Here is a 21,484-nt window from a genome sequence, read left to right on the forward strand (position 1 = left end):
AACAATAAAAAATTATAGACACGACGGAGACGTATCAGAGGCAAACACCAGATGGACCATATTCAGCAAGTAGCGCTTATCATCTCTTCTTCCTTTGCCGGGAGTTTCTCCCTTGTGCCGCGGAGCTGTGGACTTCATGGGCACCTTTGGAAACAAAGATTTTTGTCTGGCTGGCCCTCCATGATCGGCTGTGGACCGCGGATCACCTCGCAAGACGGCAACTCGAGCACCCGGATTGCTGTGTGCTTTGTGCACAAGAGGAGGAGAACTTGAATCACATGCTGCTCGGTTGCTCCTTTGCCAGGGAAGTCTGGTACAACATCCTACTCCCATGGCGTTTGGATGGAAGAACTCCAACCCCAACCGACACTATCAAGCAGTGGTGGCCGGCGCTAAGCAATGCGGTTCCCAGTAGAAGCCGTCGCAAGGTTAACACCATGGTCCGTCTTGTGCTCCGATTCCTCTAGCTTGAGCGTAACAGGAGGGTTTTTGACAAGATTGCTCCCATGCCGCATGTGGTAGCTAGCAATATCCAAAGTGAGTTCCAACTGTGGATTAAAGCGAAACTAGGTGGGCTGGCGCGAGACATTATGTAGCTTGTAATAGCCTAGAACTGTGGACTGCGCATCCAGCGTTTGTAATTACTCTGTAAGTGTCCTCTCTATCTTCTTAAATGAAAAAGCACGCAATTCTCTTGCGTGTGCTTGAAAAAAAATAGCAGATCAAACTGGTTGACAACCACGCCAGCTTCAGTACATGGAAGAATAGCAGAACATATAGATCAATAAAGGAAAAGTGGAATCGAAGCAAGATATATTCTACACCCTTTTGTACAAAAAGTGAGGGTGTGCTCAAATTCCAATTTGAGTAAAACCATGTGAATAAAGCTTGGCAAATTCTATGGTATTTTGACTTGTCCGGTAAAAATCCAGTCACATTGCTAGAAATACCATAACCCTCTAGGCTCATCGGCGTCGTCGAACGCGGTGTCATCCACTCCTCCTCCTCCTCGCATGAGGCACCGTGGTCTCCGCCCTCCCTACAATTGGCGGCACCAAGCACACCGTCCATGCTAAACTTGGTGTGATCCAAATTGGAGCCGGTAAATCTAGCCAAGAATGCATGATTGGCCATGCATCGTCAAGGTTCTGCATACTCCTCTTCTTCATGTTCCAGATACCAAGGTCTTTCCGCAACATCCGCTGATTTGTTAGAGAGGGTCGTAGTCGTCCGTGAGATAGATGCAGTTTGGTTGTAATGTTGTGTCCTTGGTCGAGAGGCACACAACGGCATTGAACCCAAGGAAGATTGTAGGCTTTCGGGCCTAATTGTCACTGGTATGCGTGATGGGCCTACTGGGCCTTCTGCGAGCCTGAATCCTGGCCCATGGATGGGTTTCTAGTCGTATTCAGGCCGTGGAGGCCCAGTAGGTGGCATATTTTTTATTTTTCCCTGTTTTTTTGTTTTCTTTTTTGCTTTATTTATTTTGTTTTGTTTCTACTTACAACAAAAAACTTATTTTATTTTATTTTGCTATTAAAGTTTCTAACAAAAAAAGTTCTTTATGAAAATTCTTTTTGCTTTTAATGATTTTGAACAGAAAATACTTTGATAATTTTAGTTGCATCAATTTTATATTTTATTAAAGTTTATATTATTTTGTTTCTAATTACTTATTTAATTTATTTTATGATAATTCTTTTTGCTATTAAAGTTTGTAACAAAAAAGTTCTTTATGAAAATTCTATATATTTTTAGTTGCATAAATTCTATATAATTTTAGTTTCAATAATACTAGAGGTTTATAAAATGCAACATTCAAAGCATTTCAACAAAACATTCAAAGCATTTCAACAAAACGGACGGAAACTCGTCTGTTACAACATGCATTTCAAATGAACTAGGAAAAGGTTGAAAGTTGGCATGGTATCATCATAATAGTTGTGGACAGAAAGTCTTCACTTTTTCTTCGCTTGTGTGCTTTGCTTATTGCGTCGTGACCAATCTTCATCGTTTATCAGGATGCTTGGGTCAGCCTTGACTTTGAAGGGTGGAATTTCATGAAACTTTTCATAATCTTCGGACATGTCTGTCTTGCCCTCCACTCCCATGATGTCCCTTTTTCCTAAAAGAACTATGTGGCGCTTTGGCTCATCGTATGATGTATTCGCTTCCTTATCTTTTCTTTTTCTCGGTTTGGTAGACATGTCCTTCACATAGATAACCTGTGCCACATCATTGGCTAGGACGAACGGTTCGTCAGTGTACCCAAGATTGTTCAGATCCACTTTTGTCATTCCGTACTTTGGGTCTACTTGTACCCCGCCTCCTAGCAGATTGACCCATTTGCACTTAAACAAAGGGACCTTAAAATCATGTCCGTAGTCAAGTTCCCATATGTCCACTATGTAACCATAATATGTGTCCTTTCCCCTCTCGGTTGCTGCATCAAAACGGACACCCCTGTTTTGGTTGGTGCTCTTTTGATCTTGGGAGATTGTGTAAAATGTATTCCCATTTATCTCGTATCCTTTGTAAGTTAATACAGTCGAAGATGGTCCCCTGTACAACGAGTACAGCTCATCACAAATAGTGTTGTCACCTCTGAGACGTGTTTCCAACCAACTGCTGAAAGTCATGATGTGTTCACATGTAATCCAGTCGTCACATTGCTCCGGGTGTTTGGAGCGCAGACTGTTCTTGTGTTCATCGATATACGGGGTCACCAAGGTAGAGTTCTGTAGAACTGTGTAGTGTGCTTGAGACCAAGAATGCCCGTCCCTGCATATTATTGAGTCCGCTCGTAGCATGCCTTTTCCAGTCCTTCTCCCATCATACCACGATTTAGGGAGACCTATCTTCTTAAGGCCAGGAATGAAGTCAACACAAAACCCAATGACATCCTCTATTTGATGGCCCATGGAGATGCTTCCTTCTGGCCTAGCACGGTTACTAACATATTTCTTTAGGACTCCCATGAACCTCTCAAAGGGGAACATATTGTGTAGAAATACGGGGCCCAGAATGACAATCTCGTCGACTAGATGAACTATGACGTGCTTCATGATATTGAAGAAGGATGGTGGGAACACCAGCTCGAAACTGACAAGACATTGCGCCACATCACTCCTTAGCCTTGGTATGATATCTGGATCGATCACCTTCTGAGAGATTGCATTGAGGAATGCACATAGCTTCATAATGGCTAATCGGACGTTTTCCAGTAGAAGCCCCCTCAATGCAACCGGAAGCAGTTGCGTCATAATCACGTGGCAGTCATGAGACTTTAGGTTCTGGAACTTTTTCTCTGGAATATTTATTATTCCCTTTATATTCGATGAGAAGCCAGTCGGGACCTTCACACTGAGCAGGCATTCAAAAAAGATTTCCTTCTCTTCTTTGGTAAGAGCGTAGCTGGCAGGACCTTCATACTGCTTTGAAGGCATGCCGTCTTTTTCGTGCAAATGTTGCAGGTCCTCTCGTGCCTCAGGTGTAGCTTTTGTCTTCCCATACATGCCCAAGAAGCCTAACAGGTTCACGCAAAGGTTCTTCGTCACATGCATCACGTCGATTGAAGAGCGTACCTCTAGCTCTTTCCAGTAGGGTAGGTCCCAAAATATAGATTTCTTCTTCCACATGGGTGCGCGTCCCTCAGCATCATTCAGAACAGCTAGTCTGCCGAAACCCTTTCCAAATATTATGTGTAAATCAGAGACCATATCAAGTACGTGATCACCAGTACGCATGGCGGGCTTCTTCTGGTTATCTACCTCGCCTTTGAAATGCTTGCCTTTCTTTCGACATTGATGGTTGGTCGGGAGAAATCGATGATGGCCCAGATACACATTCTTCCTACATCTGTCCAGGTATATACTTTCAGTGTCAGCTAAACAGTGCATGCATGTGTGGTATCCCTTGTTAGTCTGTCCTGAAACAGAGCGGGCCAATCGTTGATGGTTACAAATAGCAACGCATGCAGGTTAAATTCCACCTGTTTGTGCTCATCCCACGCACGTACACTGTTTCCATTCCACAACTATAAAAGTTCTTCAACTAATGGCCTTAGGTACACATCAATGTCGTTGCCGGGTTGCTTAGGGCTTTGGATGAGAATTGGCATCATAATGAACTTCCGCTTCATGAACATCCAAGGAGGAAGGTTATACATACATAGAGTCACGGGCCAGGTGCTGTGATTGCTACTCTGCTCCCCGAAAGGATTAATGCCATCCACGCTTAAACCAAACCATACGTTCCTTGGGTCACCTGCAAACTGAGCCTAGTACTTTCTCTCGATTTTTCTCCACTGCGACCCATCAGCGGGTGCTCTCAAATTCCCGTCTTTCTTATGGTCCTCACTGTGCCATCGCATCAACTTGGCATGCTCTTTGTTTCTTAACAGTCGTTTCAACCGTGGTATTATAGGAGCATACCACATCACCTTCGCAGGAACCCTCTTCCTGCGGGGCTCGCCCTCAACATCACCAAGGCATCTCGTCTGATCTTATTCCGCAATGCACCACATACCGGGTGTCGGTGTCAAAACCGGCGGATCTCGGGTAGGGGGTCCCGAACTGTGCATCTAGGCCGGATGGTAACAGGAGGCAAGGGACATGAAGTTTTACCCAGGTTCGGGCCCTCTTGATGGAGGTAAAACCCTACGTCCTGCTTGATTAATATTGAAGATATGGGTGTTACAAGAGTAGATCTACCACGAGATCAGAAAGGCTAAACCCTAGAAGCTAGCCTATGGTATGATTGTATGTTGTGATTGTTGTCCTACGGACTAAAGCCCTCCAGTTTATATAGACACCGGAGAGGGTTAGGGTTACACAAGGTCGGTTACAAAAGAGGAGATATCTATACACGTATTGCCTAGCTTGCCTTCCACGCCAAGTAGAGTCCCATCCGGACACGAGATGAAGTCTTCAATCTTGTATCTTCATAGTCTAATAGTCTGGCCAATGGAGATAGTCCGGCTGTCCGGAGACCCCCTAATCCAGGACTCCCTCAATAGCCCCTGAACCATGCTTCAATGACGATGAGTCCGGTGCGCAGTTGTCTTCGGCATTGCAAGGCGGGTTCCTTCTCCGAATACATCACAGAAGAATTTGAATACGAGGATAGTGTCCGACCCTGCAAAATAAGCTCCACACTTCGCCGTAGAGAATAATGCTTTCGCAGATCTAATCCGCTAGCTTGCTTTGGGAACATGACGTTACGTCATGGCCCGGTGATTATTCGAACCGTTTCTTTTAACCAGCCCCGCACATAACGCGAGGCAGTTTTTTGACACGTCTTGTCAAAGCAGAGATCGTGTCCCCCTATTACGGGATTCTCATCAATACGGGTGTGGGTAACCCAACCGCGCCATCAATTGCGGCGCTTGGGGGATAAGCGAGTTTTACTAGGCAAGTGGGGATGTTTAATTTTGTCCGCCCATATAAAGGGATAAGGATTCACCTTTCTATCCGCGCCTTCTTCCTCCTCTGCTCATCCGCTCCCGCATACTCGAGCTCTAGCGCCCAAGCTCTCATTTCCACCTCAACCTTCTCCAACCATGTCCGGAGCGGGAGGCAAGTGGATGGTCTCCTCCGTCACGGAGGGAGACGTCAAGAAACTGAGGAGAGCCGGATACCTGCACGACGACATCGTGCACCGGCTCCCAGATGAGGGACAGCTCATCCCCACCCCTGAGCCCCATGAGAGGGTGGTATTCCTCACTCATTTCCTCCGCGGACTGGGATTTCCTTTCCATCCCTTCGTCCGGGGGCTCATGTTTTATTACGGCCTGGATTTCCACGATCTGGCCCTGAACTTCATCCTCAACATCTCGGCGTTTATCTCGTGTGCGAGGCCTTCCTCCGCATCAAGCCCCACTTCGGCTTATGGCTGAAGACCTTCAATGTCAAGCCGAAGGTAGTGAGCGGCCGCCAGGCGGAGTGCGGACGCGCCATGGTGGGCAAGATGCCCAACATCACATGGCTCGAGGGCACCTTCATGGACATCATAAAGGGGTGGCAATCGGGGTGGTTCTATATCACCGAGCCGCGCGACCCCGCATGGGTAGCGGCCCCCGAGTTCCGATCTGGCATCCCCATGCGGCTCACCTCCTGGAAAGAGAAGGGCCTGTCCTGGGGTAATTCAAAAGATCTGACCAGACTCCAGTCATGTATTCAGAACATGGTGGATAAGAAGCTCAAGCTTGTCAACATAGTCCAGGTTATGCTCGTTCGCCGGATACTCCCGTGCCAACAACGGGAGTTTACCTTGTGGGACTTCAATCCGGCGCAGCACCGAACTCTGAACAGGCTCTTCGACACGACTCATGAAGATGCCTGGAGGGTGCTGTTCAAGGGCGCCGCGGTCCCTCCCCCATTACTGAGGATCGCGGATTCAGCGCAAAGCGCCACGCTAGTGCGATAAGTTGTTTTACCTCTTACAGGATATTTGTTATATATATATATTGGCTCTATGCGGGATCTAAACTCCCGTAATTTTGACAGGACTGGCAGAAGATGGCCGGACAGATCGACTGTCCGACTCCCTTGCCCGAAGGCCCCGCAGACGCTCTTCTGACGAAGATGCTGACTCCGGCCCCTTATAAGGTGCCGGAGAAGACCAAGAAGGCCAAGGAAGCTCGAAAGCGTTCCCGACGCCAGGCGTCGTCGGACTCACCGTCCGATGACTCTGCGGTGCACTCTTCCCCCGAAGACGAGGAAGAGGAAGAGGAGGCTCCCCCACCGACTAGGGGAGACAAGAAAAGGAAGGCCGCCCCAACTGGGGAGGCCGAAGGGTCCAAGAAGGGAAGGACGCTCCTTCCGGACAGCTCCACTACCGCCGACGAAAGTGAAGACGAGTGGTTGCCTAGGGGCAAGCCCCAGGGGAGATCGTAAGTATTCGGATACCAAAGTAACCCATAGGATTCCTTTGTCGCATTGCTTTCCCTAACGCCAAACTCAATTGTGCAGGCCGTCCCGAGCCAATATCGAGGTATCCTCGGACGGCTCCCTGGGCGCGTCGGACATGGATAGAGATCCAGTCCCGACGGCCACCTCCCCTCTTCCGACCGACGACACCGAGGTGCTGTCTCAAGAGGCACCGGATCGGGGGGGAACAGTCCTGGAGGCGCCTCAAGGCGACCTTCCAGACTCCGGGAGCCGAGGTGACGGGGTCCCCGGAAGCTCCGAGTTCGGCCCTCAGCCGAACACCACGCCGGACCCTCCAATGGATCCGAGCTCGGGCAGGCGGTCCCCTTCTAAGGAGGGTGAGACGCTAGTGCCGGTGACCTCTGTCCACCCAGAGGCACCGGACACTATGTTGGAAGCACTTCGCAGCGCTTCCATCAAGGAGGAGCACCGCACTATCATGAGTGCGGTGATCTAGAAGGTTCAGTCTGCCAAGAGCGGATTGACTGAAGCCTGTACTAGCCTTCTAACAGGCTTCGAGGTAAGTATTTTAAAATGTAGTAGAAGTGTTACCGCATAGACAGTAGCCCCTGATGCTTTGTTCGGTGTTCACAAAGAAAAGCTGAACAGAGGATCAAATAATATCGCAGGAGTCTAATATAAGTATGTCAATATGCACGTGCAGGCTTCACTGCTGGCGTCCGCCGCACTAACTGCAGAGGTCGCCGTACTGAAGGAGGCCCTCGAGGGGTCCTAGAAAGAGCTCGGCCTTGCTAAGAGGAAGCTCGAGGAGAACAAGGGTAAGTAATACCCCGTCTGTAGATGAGAGAAAAGTACGCGATTGCTAAATGACAGGATCACTGTATGTTTGCCAGGGGCCACGACCGAGGTGGCGACCCTGAAGCAAGCACTGTCCCAGGCCAAAGAAAAGGCGGCCCAGGAGTGCACCGAGCAAGAGAGGCATGCGGCTCAAGTGGGCGAGGTGCAGCAAGAGCTCCAGGCTCTCGTGACAAAGCACGAGGCGTTGGAGCTTGACTTGAAGACGAGAGAGTCTGAGCTTGCCACGACCCGTGAGAGTGCGGAGAGTGCCAAGGCCGAGGCCCAGAAGGTCCTTCAGGAGATCGACGCGATGAAGAAGATAGCTGCGGGTAAGGCTTTCTATATGCAAAGCAAGCATGCAACGGTGAATTACCGATTACTTACTCGAATCCGGAGCTCTTCAGGAGCATTCGCAGATTTGCCCCGCAGTGTGTCCGATGCCGCACTATTCTACCAGGCCGAGGACGGAAGCTTGACGAAGAAGCTTTTCTGGTCTCAGTATGCTAAGGCCGAACATACGGTGCCAATGAGAGACCAGCTGAAGCAGATGGCCGAGCTACATAAGGCGGCCGATCAGGCCATGAAGGGCTTCATAGTCCAGTTGTGGCCTGGCGACGCCCTTCCGAATAGCTTCTTCGGCCTAGTGAGGCGGCTTGTGGATGCCTGCCCATGGCTGGAGGTCGTCAAGCGATCCGTCTGCATTGAAGGTGCACACCGGGCCTTCGCCCGTGTAAAAACGCAGTGGGTCAAGCTAGACGCCGTGAAGCTGACCAAGGAGGGGCCGCCGGAGGGCAAGGAGCACCGCCACCCCGAGATGTACTACGAGGGTGTTCTGCCGGGCACCCGTCTTATCGCGGATGAGTGTTCGCAAAATGTAATATTTGAATGAGACTTGCTCGTTTTGTCCTGTATGTATGAAAACTTGTATCGTTTTCGATATGCAACGCTTGTGTGAATTTAAAATATTACCTTCTGTTTGGCTGTTTATCCAATCTGAGAGATGGCTAGTCCTTGGCTTCGACCCCCATGCCACAAGTGCCGGGGTGTTCGGGATAAACCTGAGCACTCTTGTTCCCATGTTTGGGTCCTTCGAGGGAGGTGCTCAGCACAACGAACAAGGCAATCGGACTAATAATGCTTTATCACTCTCACTTAGCCATAGAATTCTATAATTTTAAATTTCGGTGAAGCCCCTAGTATTCGGAAGGCCGAATTCGGGGCGCGATACATGCCTGTAAGCCGGACGGAGCCGGCCCCTCGCCCTAAGCGGCATAAGTCTTTATGGACTCGAAAAACCTCGCCGAACAGCGACCGGTCTCTCGCCTTATCATGACGGTCAGTTTTAGCTTTCTCTACTGAGGTGCTCGGCCCGGCAGAACCGGGGCACAATCGCAGTAGTTCTCCTAGCGCTACCTTAGCTGATAGAGCGGAACGTAAGGTACCAAAACATAGGAGCCGGGCAAACCCACCATTTGACCAAAGACATGATTCGGAGCTGATGCATATAATGCTATAAGTTCGGGGTGCCGCACTTGTGAAAGTGTTCGGACTTTTCACACCATATTGTGGGTACGTAAGCCCCTGGTGCATTGGCCGTACCAGAGTGTACGGTTGCTAGGCGTCATTAATGAACACATAGATATGTATACATATAACAAAAATGCGATAATAATCGTAATGTCATGCATTGTATATTAAAAAATTGCATTAAAGCAGAGTGATACAGATAGTGTAATGAGCAAAAGAGTAGGACTATGTCCCTTCCAAGGGCGAGCTGAGGAATTATGTGAAATCTGTAATCCACCTGGGAATTCCGTAGTCGTCGGCCTCCTTGGTTGCTGTATCATGTGTTCGGCAATAGAGCTGCCTGACAGAGTTTCCAGAGATTGAAGTCCTGAAAGAAAAAGAAAAATAACCAAACGGGAAGCCCCTGGTGCGGTTTAGGCCGCGTTTTGGGACATGCCGTAGTTGTGCCTCCCCCTCCCCATCAGTGCCCATGGTATTTTTAATGCATAATGATGTACGCGCGACACGAACAATGTCGTTGGGCTGGGATTGGGATGGCTGTTGTATTGCTACGCGAGCTCAGATCGCGCCAGTCGGTCTATTTGCTGATTGCCCCGAGCGTGCTTGAAGGTGTCCGGGCTTTGAAACGTCGAACTGGTAGATTGCCTTGAGAGGCTGCTTTGCGCTTCTGCTGTGAGGGCCGCGGTGTGCTCCTCTATTCGGAGAGAGCGCTTTGTGTTTCCATTGAATGTAATAACTCCGCGAGGTCCTGGCATCTTGAGCTTGAGGTATGCATAATGTGGTACCGCATTGAATCTAGCGAATGCGGTTCGTCCGAGCAGTGCGTGATAACCACTGCAGAACGGGACTATATCGAAGATTAACTCTTCGCTTCGGAAGTTATCCGGGGATCCGAAGACCACTTCCAGTGTAATTGAGCCTGTGCAGTGGGCCTCTACGCCTGGAATGACGCCTTTAAAGGTCGTCTTTGTGGGTTTGATCCTTGAGGGGTCTATACCCATTTTGCGCACTGTGTCCTGATAAAGCAGGTTCAGGCTGCTGCCGCCGTCCATGAGGACTCGAGTGAGGTGAAATCCGTCGATGATTGAGTCTAGGACCAGTGTGGCGAATCCTCCGTGATGGATACTAGTGGGGTGGTCCCTGTGATCGAAGGTGATCGGACAGGAGGACCAAGGGTTGAACTTCGGGGCGACTGGCTCCAGCGCATATACGTCCCTGAGCGCACGCTTCCGCTCCCTCTTGGGGATGTGGGTTGCGTATATCATGTTAACCGTCCGTACTTGCGGGGGGAACCTCTTATGTCCTCCGGTGTGCGGCTGCCGGGGTTCTTCCTCGTCATCGCTATGCGGCCCCTTGTCCTTGTTTTCGGAGATTAACTTGCCGGCCTACTTGAACACCCAACAATCCCTATTGGTGTGATTGGCTGGCTTGTCTGGGGTGCCGTGTATTTGACACGAGCGATCGAGTATATGGTCCAAGCTGGACGGACCCGGCGTACTTTGTTTGAATGGCTTTTTCCGCTGACCGGGTTTAGATCCTTTGAATCCGGCATTGACTGCCGTATCCTCAGTACTTTTGCCGTTAATGTGGCGCTTATGCTTGTTGCGACGTGACCTGCTGTTGCCGTCCTTGGTATCTGAGGTACCATGGTTCTTTGATATGTTGTTACTGCGAGCCAACCAGCTGTCTTCTCCCGCACAAAAGCGGGTCATGAGCGTTGTGAGGGCTGCCATAGATTTCGGCTTTTCCTAACCAAGGTGCCGGGCTAGCCACTCGCCTCGGATGTTGTGCTTGAAAGCCTCTAAGGCCTCCTCATCCGGACAATCGACGATTTAGTTTTTCTTTGTAAGGAACCGAGTCCAGAATTGCCTGGCCGACTCTTATGGCTGCTGAATTATGTGGCTCAAGTCATCGGCGTCTGGTGGTTGCACATAAGTGCCCTGAAAGTTGTCGAGGAATGCGGCTTCCAGATCTTCCCAACAGCTAATGGAGTCCGCTGGCAAGTTGTTAAGCCAATGTCGTGCTGGTCCTTTGAGTTTTAGTGGGAGGTACTTGATGGTATGTAAGTCATCACCGCGGGCCATGTGGATGTGGAGGAGGAAGTCCTCAATCCATACCGCGGGATCTGTTGTGCCGTCGTATGATTCAATGTTTACAGGTTTGAAACCTTCTGGGAATTGATGTTCCATTACTTTGTCTGTGAAGCATAAGGTGTGTGCGGCGCCTCTGTATTGGGCTATATCGCGACGCAGCTCGTATGGGTCCTGCCCGCTGTCTTCGGCCCGGCCGGATTTGCTTTTACTGTATCCGTCGTGACGTTTACCGTCTCGTAGAGTGGTGCGGCCTCGTGATCCGTAGATCGATCTTGAGTGCTTTGCTTTGTCCTCCAATATGTCTCGCAGGTCTGGCGTATCTCCCCATGCCTTTTTATTTGGATGGCGTTGGGGTGGGGGCTGAGCTTTCGGCAGGAATGCCTCTCTATCGCGGCCACGAGGTGTCCGGTCAGTCGTATCATACGCTTCTTTCTCCAGTCGGGGTAGTAACCTGCGCCTTGGGTAACTCTTGGAGGGACGCTCGAGTTTATATTCCTCGGCTGTGAGGACTTCAGTCCATTTGTCAGCTAGCAGATCTTGATCAGCTTGAAGCTGCTGCTGCTTTTTCTTCAGGCTATTTGCCGTGGCCATAAGCCTGCGCTTGAAGCGCTCTTGTTCGGCGAATTCATCGTCGCCGAGGCTTGCCTCGTCTTCGGAGGGGGGCATGTAATTGTCATCCTCCTCCTCTCCACCAGCCGCTCTCTCAGGAGAGCTGGCACCTTCATCCTCCTGATCTAACTCTTGCTGGAGGGGGTTTTCGTTGTCTTCGGCGCTATCCGGAGTGTTATTATCTCCTGCGCCGGTATCACCATTTTTGCTTTGGCGGGACTTAGAGCGGCGCCGGTGATGTCAGCGCTTGGGCTGCTTCTTGGAGGGGTCATCCTCCGCTATCTCGTCGCCGTTGCCTTCATTGGGTGTATCCACCATGTATATGTCATACGACGAGGTGGCTTTCCAGTGCCCTATAGGTGCTGGTTCATGTTCGTCTCCTACATCGTCGTCCATACCGTCGATGTCTTCGGAGTCGAAGTCGAGCATGTCGGTTAAATCATCGACAGTGGCTACAAAGTGGATGGTGGGTGGGCGTCGAATTTCTTCGTCATCCGCATCCCAGTCCTGTTGGCCATAATCCGGCCAGGGCTCTCCTGACAAAGAGAGAGACCTTAGTGAATTCAGAATGTCGCCGAAGGGCGAGTGCTGAAAGATATCCGCGGCGGTGAATTCCATGATCGGCGCCCACTCGGATTCGATTGGCAGGGGCGCGGATGGTTCGGTGTCCGGAAGAGAGTCTGGCACCTTGGAGTCACGGGTTGTGCAGAGGATTATGCTGGTGTTTGGCTCGATCGCCGTCGAGACTGCAGCCCCTGAGGCGGTGTCTACCCACCCATCCTCGATTGGCGCAGTTGGCTCCGAGCTAAGGGTCGGAGCTGGTGTGGGCGCGGCCTCTGTAGTACCGTCCGGTGGCAGAGCTAGGTCATGCCCATCGAGACAGTGCGGCGTGCCCGGCTGTGGCTCGAATCCGTCGAAGATCAAGTCTCCACGAATGTCGGCCGTGTAGTTCAAACTTCCAAATCTAACCTGATGGCCAGGGGCGTAGCTTTCAATCTGCTCTAGATGGCCAAGCGAATTAGCCCGCAGTGCAAAGCTGCCAAATACGAAGATCTGTCCGAGAGAAAAGTCTCACCCTGGACCGCATCGCTACCGATGATAGTAGGAGCCATCAAGCCTAACGGCGACGACATAGAGGAACTCTCAATGAAAGCACCAATGTCGGTGTCAAAACCGGCGGATCTCGGGTAGGGGGTCCCGAACTGTGTGTCTAGGCCGGATGGTAACAGGAGGCAAGGGACACGAAGTTTTACCCAGGTTCGGGCCCTCTTGATGGAGGTAAAACCCTACGTCCTGCTTGATTAATATTGAAGATATGGGTGTTACAAGAGTAGATCTACCACGAGATCAGAGAGGCTAAACCCTAGAAGCTAGCCTATGGTATGATTGTATGTTGTGATTGTTGTCCTACGGACTAAAGCCCTCCGGTTTATATAGACACCGAAGAGGGTTAGGGTTACACAAGGTCGGTTACAAAAGAGGAGATATCCATATAAGTATTGCCTAGCTTGCCTTCCACGCCAAGTAGAGTCCCATCCGGACACGAGACGAAGTCTTCAATCTTGTATCTTCATAGTCTAACAGTCCGGCCAATGGAGATAGTCCGGCTGTCCGGAGACCCCCGAATCCAGGACTCCCTCACCGAGCATGCGATCAAATACTTGTACGCACCGTGGTAGAGGATGCAGTCATTAGGGCATGCATGTATCTTCTCCACCTCCAATCCTAGAGGGCATACGATCTTCTTTTCTGTGTACGTACTGTCGGGCAATTCCTTATCCTTTGGAAGCTTCTTCTTCAATATTTTCAGTAGCTTCTCAAATCCTTTGTCAGGCACATCATTCTCTGCCTTCCACTGCAGCAATTCCAGTACGGTACCGAGCTTTGTGTTGCCATCTTCGCAATTGGGGTACAACCTTTTTTGTGATCCTCTAACATGCGATCGAACATCAACTTCTCCTTTTCACTTTCGCACTTTTCCCATGCATCAACAATGACCCGACGGAGATCGTCATCGGGCACATCGTCTGGTTCCTCTTGATCTTCAACTTCCTCTTGATCTTCAGCTTCCCCCGTTGCAGCATCACTGTATTCAGGGGGCATATAGTTGTCATCGTCCTCTTCTTCTTCGTTGTCTTCCATCATAACCCCCTATTTCTCCGTGCTTCGTCCAAACATTATAGTGTGGCATGAAACCCTTATAAAGCAGGTGGGTGTGAGGGATTTTCTTGTCAGAGTAAGACCTCGTATTCCCACAATCAGGGCATGGACAACACATAAAACCATTCTGCTTGTTTGCCTCAGCCACTTCGAGAAATTTACGCACGCCCTTAATGTACTCGGAGGTGTGTCTGTCACCGTACATCCATTGCCGGTGCATCTGCGTGCATTATATATAATTATGTGTGTCAAAAGTAAGAAAATTAGACAAGTATCTATATAAAGTAAGATTTTTTCTTTCAGAAAGAAGATAAGAACAAGAGGCTCACCACGGTGGTGCCAACGACGAGATCGGCACGGGCGATCGACAGCGGTGAAGACGAGGACGGGGCATGATGGACCGCTAAACCTAGACAAATCTCGGAAAAAATGGAGCTCCGAGGTCGAGCTTCGAGAGGAGAAAGCTTAACTAATGTGGCTCGGGCATTTCATCGAACACATCACATGCATAAGAGGTGAGCTAGAGCACACAAATGCCCTTCCTGGCCGCCCAGCAAAAAACAGAGCAATGTGGAGTGCTCTGCTCGCCGGCGGTGGGGTATATATAGGAAACTCATTGATCTCGGTTCGTGGCTGGAACCGGGACTAAAGCCCAGCCTTCTGTCCCGGTTCGAGCCAAGAACCGGGACCTATGTTTGTGGGCCAGGAGCGAGGCCCATTGGTCCTGGTTCGTGCCAAGAACCGGGACAAAATGGGCCAAAACGAACCGGGACCAATGCCCACAAGGCCCCGGCCGGCCCCCTGGGCTCACGAACCGGGACGAATGCATCCATTGGTCCCGGTTCATGGCAGAACCGGGACTAATGGGCTGGCCAGGCCCGAACGAAAGCCCATTTTTCTACTAGTGCTTGGTTCTCAAAAACTGAGGGAAATACTTATGCTACTTTGTTGCATCACCCTTTCCTCTTCAAGGGAAAACCAACGCATGCTCAAGAGGTAGCACCTATCATCTTCCTCTCCCTCCTCATCCTTACCACAACCCCATCGTCTCCCATCTGCCCCCATCTGCCCTCCTTCTTCCTTATTCTCCACAAAGAAGCCGGGCTAGAAGCCACCATGCAGTACAACGGCCCGACCTACCATCCCCCCCGTGCCAGAGAGGCTCTATCCTGCCGGTGTCTATGTAGAGAACACCCTTAGGGTGTGGGCGATCTGAAGGTGGAGGGGTGCAAGGGAGTTAACACACTTCTTCTTTTCGGACGGCTACCACCACCTCCCCCTGGCTCTCCAGTGATGTTCCATGTCGAAGAGGTCAATCACAATGGCGTTGTGGTTGCGCTCCTCACTACCTTCACCAACCCCTCCGACGCCTTCTACATCCTCAGCCAAGTGTTTTGGTGTGGGTGTGAGTTTATTGCTTTCACCACCCACAACATCTTCACCGACTTCAACAACATCTTCCCCACCAACGACGGCATGCACACCCTCTCGTACCCCGTCGACAACCAGGAGTGAAGGGCGCTCGAAGGAGCGAGGTGGCGTTCGCCAAGAGGAGGAGAAGGAGAAGAACCCATTTGGTGCCCCTGATCTATCTAGCTATTTATCTATCATATTAGTATTCAAGTTGTAATCGTTTATGTTTGTATGTTACTATTATTAAGTTGTAAGGCTATGTCGTGGAACTATGGGTTGTGCTACTATTTATGAGTTATATTGTTGTTGGGTTTCATTCTACTATATATATTGTTGTTTCGTGCTATTATTTATGTGTTGCCCTGTGTTGCTATGGCTTGTTGGGTTTCTATCTAGTTTTTGTTTTTTTCTATCTAGTTCATATTGGTCAATTGATATATGGGTACCCAAATGTGTTGGGGAACGCAGTATTACAATATTTTTTCCTACGATCACGCAAGATTTATCTAGGAGATGCATAGCAACGAGAGGGGAGAGTGTGTCCACGTACCCTCGTAGACCGAAAGCGGAAGCATTTAGTAACACGGTTGATGTAGTCGAACGTCTTCACGATCCAACCGATCCAAGTACCAAACGTACGGCACCTCCATGTTCAGCACACGTTCAACATGATGACGTCCCTCGGGCTCTTGATCCAGTTGAGGACGGGGGAGAGTTTCGTCAGCACGACGGCGTGTTGACAGCGATGATGAAGTTACCGGCGCAGGGCTTCGCCTAAGCACTATGATGATATGACCGAGGTGTGTAACTGTGGAGGGGGGCACCGCACATGGTTAAGAGAAGACTTGGTGTGTCTTTGGGGTGCCCCCTCCCACGTATATAAAGGAGGGGGGAGGAGGAGGCCGGCCCTGGAGGGGGCGTGCCAAGGGGGGAGTCCTACTTGGACTCCCGGTCCAAGTAGGATTCGGCCCCCCTCCTTCCTTTCTACAGAGGGGAAAAAGGGGGAAGGAGAGGAGGGGAAGAGGGAAAGGGGGGCTGCGCCCCTCCCCTTCCTATTAGGACTCCACTTGGGGGGGGGGGCGCCTCCCCCTTGTGGGCTGTCCCCTCTTCTCTCCCATGGCCCATAAGGCCCATGATTTCCCCCGAGAGTTCCGGTAACCTCCTGGTACTCCGAAAAATTGCCCAACACTCGGAACCATTCTGATGTCCGAATGCAACCTTCCAATATATCGATCTTTACCTCTCGACCATTTCGAGACTCCTAGTCATGTCTGATGTCTACTACACAACCTTTTTCTTGTAGACGTTGTTGGGCCTCCAAGTGCAGAGGTTTGTAGGACAGTAGCAAATTTCCCTCAAGTGGATGACCTAAGGTTTGTCAATCCATGGCGTAGGATGAAGATGGTCTCTCTCAAACAACCCTACAACCAAATAACAAAGAGTCTCTTGTGTCCCCAACACACCCAATACAATGGTAAATTGTATAGGTGCACTAGTTCGGCGAAGAGATGGTGATACAGGTGCAATATGGATAGTAGATAATGGTTTTTGTAATCTAAAAATACAAAAACAGCAAGGTAACTAATGATAAAAGTGGGCACAAACGGTATTGCAATGCGTTGAAACAAGGCCTAGGGTTCATACTTTCACTAGTGCAAGTCCTCTCAACAATAATAACATAATTGAATCACATAACTAGCCCTCAACATGCAACAAAGAGTCACTCCAAAGCCACTAATAGCGGAGAACAAACGAAAAGATTATGGTAGGGTATGAAACCACCTCAAAGTTATTCTTTCCAATCAATCCGTTGGGCTATTCCTATAAGTGTCACAAACAACCCTAGAGTTCGTACTAGAATAACACCTTAAGAGACAAATCAACCAAAACCCTAATGTCACCTAGATACTCCAATGTCACCTCAACTATCCGTGGGTATGATTATACGATATGCATCACACAATCTCAGATTCATCTATTCAAACCAACACAAAGTACTTCAAAGAGTGCCCCAAAGATTCTACCGGAGAGTCAAGACGAAAATGTGTGCCAACCCCTATGCATAGATTCGCAAGGTCACGGAACACGCAAGTTGATCACCAAAACATACATCAAGTGGATCATAAAATACCCCATTGTCACCACAGGTATCCCACGCAAGACATACATCAAGTGTTCTCAAATCCTTAAAGACTCAATCTGATAAGATAACTTCAAAGGGAAAACTCAATCCATTACAAGAGAGTAGAGGGGGAGAAACATCATAAGATCCAACTATAATAGCAAAGCTCGCGATACATCAAGATCGTATCACCTCAAGAACACGAGAGAGAGAGAGATCAAACACATAGCTACTCGTACATACCCTCAGCCCCGAGGGAGAACTACTCCCTCCTCATAATGGAGAGCGCCGGGATGATGAAGATGGCCACCGGAGAGGGATTACCCCTCCGACAGGGTGCCAGAATGGGTCTAGATTGGCTTTCGGTGGCTACAGAGGCTTGGGGCAGCGGAACTCCCATTCTATTGTGCTTCTTGATGGTTTTAGGGTATATGGGTATATATAGGAGTAAGAAATACGTCAGGGGAGCCACGAGGGGCCCATGAGGCTGGAGGGCGCGCCCAGGGGGTGAGCGCGCCCCCTGCCTCATGCCTTCCTCGTTGCTTCCCTTACGTACACCCCAAGTCTTCTGGATTGCTTCCGTTCCAAAGATAAGTTCCGTGAAGTTTCAGGTCAATTGGACTCCATTTGATTTTCCTTTTCTGCGATACTCTAAAACAAGGAAAAACAGAAACTGGCACTGGGCTCTGGGTTAATAGGTAAGTCCCAAAAATAATATAAAAGTGTATAATAAAGCCCACAAACATCCAAAACAGATAATATAATAGCATGGAACAATAAAAAATTATCGATACGTTGGAGACGTATCAATGTCCGTGATCTGATTCGGGACTGAGGGAGTCCTGTACTAAGGGGTCCTCGGGTGTCCGGCCTGTTATCCGATGGGCCAGACTGATGGGCTATGAAGACATGAAGACTGAAGAATATACCCGTGTCCGGATTGGACTCTACTTGGCGTGGAAGGCAAGCTAGGCGACCAATTATGAAGATTCCCTGTTATGTAACCAACCTCGTGTAACTCTAGATCTCTTCGGTGTCTATATAAACCGAAGAGCATAGTCCGGATAGGACAGATTCATTACCATATACTCATAGGCTAGACTTCTAGGGTTTAGCCATTATGATCTTATGGTAGATCAACTCTTGTAATACTCATATTCATCAAGATCAATCAAGCAGGAAGTAGGGTATTACCTCCATAGAGAGGGCCCGAACCTGGGTAAACATCGTCTCCCCCGTCTCCTGTTACCATCGATCCTAGACACATAGTTCGGGACCCCCTACCCGAGATCTGCCGGTTTTGACACCGACATTGGTGCTTTCATTGAGAGTTCCACTGTGCCGTCGACGAAAGGTTTGATGGCCCCTTCAATCGTCAGTAATGACGTGGTCCAGGGAGAAATCTTCCTCCCCTGGACAGATCTTTGTATTCAGCGGCTTCGTACTGCGGGCCAACTCGCTCGGCCATCTGGAGCAGATTGATAGCTACGCCCCTGGCCATCAGGTCAGATTCGGAAGCCTGATCTACGTCGCGGACATCCGTGGAGACTTGATCTTCGACAGATTCGAGACCACGGCAACCACTCCCCTTGGCCCGATGAACATGGCTTAAACCTGTCATCGGGCCGCATCCAGGAGATAGCTCCTGTAACCACTCTGGCCTTAGATCCAGAGCAGACCAAGTCATCCGAAGATGAGAAACTCAACCCCATCGCGGGGGCTACTAATTCGGCGGTGTTGGAGCCACATGCAGATTGCACTTCGTACGATACTTGCATCAACGGAACCCCGGACTTGTTTCCGGTATCGATATCCGAACCCTGCGAGCCCGTGGATACCGAACTCGATCGGCTATCGATCTGCAAGTACAGTGCCGCGGATATCTTCCGACACTCGCCCATGGGCGACCTACTAATCTCGCTAAAAAACCTATCGCTGGCAGACGGTTCGTCGCCGAACTATGTTCGGTTCGACCTTACGGTGGATGATGGAGAATTTTGCTTCCCACCCGCCACCCACTTCATAGCCACCGCCGACGACCTAACCAACATGCCTGACCCTTGCTCCGAAGACATCGACTGTCTGGACGACGATGAAGGGCAAAGCCAGAGCTTACTATCCGCTAGACATGGCCAAGGCGACCACTTCCTGGTATGACGTGTGCATGCTAGACACACCCAACGACGATCTCGATGATGACAAGGAGGATCTAGTCGAGGATAAGCCTCCTGGTACATAGTCCGAACACTGGCGCCCCTGGCGCCACCCTCAGCCACGTCACTCAAGAGAAAACAATACTAGCATCGGAGGTGATAATACTCCGGACAACGAAGACCTTGTTGAGACAGGATCCGAACAGGAGGACCAGGAAAGCAGGCAGGATAGCCCTGATGAACAGGCCACATACGGAGGCTCGGAGGATAGTAATTATCTTCCACTTTCCGACAAAGAAGAGAGCCTTGGCAACGAGGAATTCATCGTGCCTGAGGAACCTCTAGAACAGGAGCGCTTTAAACGCCGGCTCATAGCCACTGCAAGGAGCCTAAGGAGGAAATAGCTGCAGCTCCAAGTGAGCCAAGATTTGCTCAACGATAGATGGACCGAGGTCTTGGCCGCCGAAGAATACGGCCTTAGCATCCCAGACAAAAAGCCACCACAATTGCAGGTGGCTCCCTTAATATGTTGGCAAGGCTTTGGAACCCACATCACCATTGACTAAGCCGGTAGGCCGACCACAGTTCGGTTTGGGCAAAGCAGTAGCCCCAGCAGAGCACCATTCCAACCCATCCGGCCGTCCAAGCAAGAATAAAGAAACTCGGGGGAACACTCGCGACATCCAACAAGACCCGGAGGGTAGAACAGGACACACAAATTGATACACAGATCGCAGAGACATGCCCCGGCCAGTAATAACGGTTATCTATTCGGACACAACAGACCCGAGCACGCTCGGTCCGAAAATCGTAAGCGGAGTCCGCCAGAGGTGCTTCACAGTGTGGCCCAACATAGAGGAGCCGCACACCCTCTTTGCTTCACCAACGAGGTAATGGATCATGAATTTCCAGACGGGTTTAAACCCATCAACATCGAATCATACGAGGAACAACAGATCCCGTAGTATGGATTGAGGACTTCCTCCTCCATATCCACTTGGTTCGCGGAGACGACCTTCATGCCATTAAATACATGCCTCTCATGCTTAAGGGGCCAGCATGGTACTAGCTAAACAGTTTGCCAGAAAATTCTATTGGCAGCTGGGGAGATCTGGAAGACGCCTTTCGTGACAACTTCCAAGGAACATATGTCCAGCCACCAGATGCCGATGACTTAAGTCATATTGTCCAACAGCCCGGCGAGTCAGCCTGGGAACTCTGGACCAGGTTCTTAGTCAAAAAGAACCAAATTATCGGTTGTCCGGACGCGGAAGCCCTAGCGGCCTTCAAACATAGCGTCCGGGACGAATGGCTAGCACGTCACCTCGGCTAGGAAGGACCTAAATCCATGACAGCCCTTACCTCTCTAATGACTCGCTTTTATGTAGGAGAAGACAACTGTCTCGCTCATAAAAGCAACAACAGCAGGGACCCGGGCACTTCCGAAATCTAAGACAGCAACGGCAAGCCACGACTCAACGAGCATAACAATCGCAGCAATAACGAAAGGTTGCGTGACACAGCGGTCAACGCAAGATTTCACAATCCGAAACCTGGTCAACAGAAGAAGCCATTCAAGGCTAAACAGGACGGACCATCCGCCCTTGAAAGGATATTGGACCGACCCTGTCAGATTCACGGCCACCCTGATAAGCTAGCTAATCATACCAACAGGAACTG

At 49.9% G+C, this 21,484-nt stretch overlaps 1 protein-coding gene across 1 annotated transcript; it reads right to left on the minus strand.

The window, feature by feature from the left end:
- Nucleotides 1-1,958: 1,958 nt before the first annotated feature.
- LOC147986474 (uncharacterized) lies at nucleotides 1,959-3,065 on the minus strand. Its single transcript, XM_087540059.1, has one exon. It carries the CDS (start codon nucleotides 3,063-3,065, stop codon nucleotides 1,959-1,961), a length of 1,107 nt encoding a protein of 368 aa, XP_087396185.1.
- Nucleotides 3,066-21,484: the final 18,419 nt, after the last annotated feature.

This window comes from Triticum urartu, chromosome 2A, assembly GCF_056163025.1.
Source record: "Triticum urartu cultivar PI428250 chromosome 2A, HENAU_Tu73, whole genome shotgun sequence".
NCBI classification, from domain to species: Eukaryota; Viridiplantae; Streptophyta; class Magnoliopsida; order Poales; family Poaceae; genus Triticum; species Triticum urartu.

Excerpts from the sequence above, each read along its gene's own strand:
- LOC147986474 (XM_087540059.1), bottom strand. The coding sequence starts at position 3,065 with ATGAAGCACGTCATAGTTCATCTAGTCGACGAGATTGTCATTCTGGGC.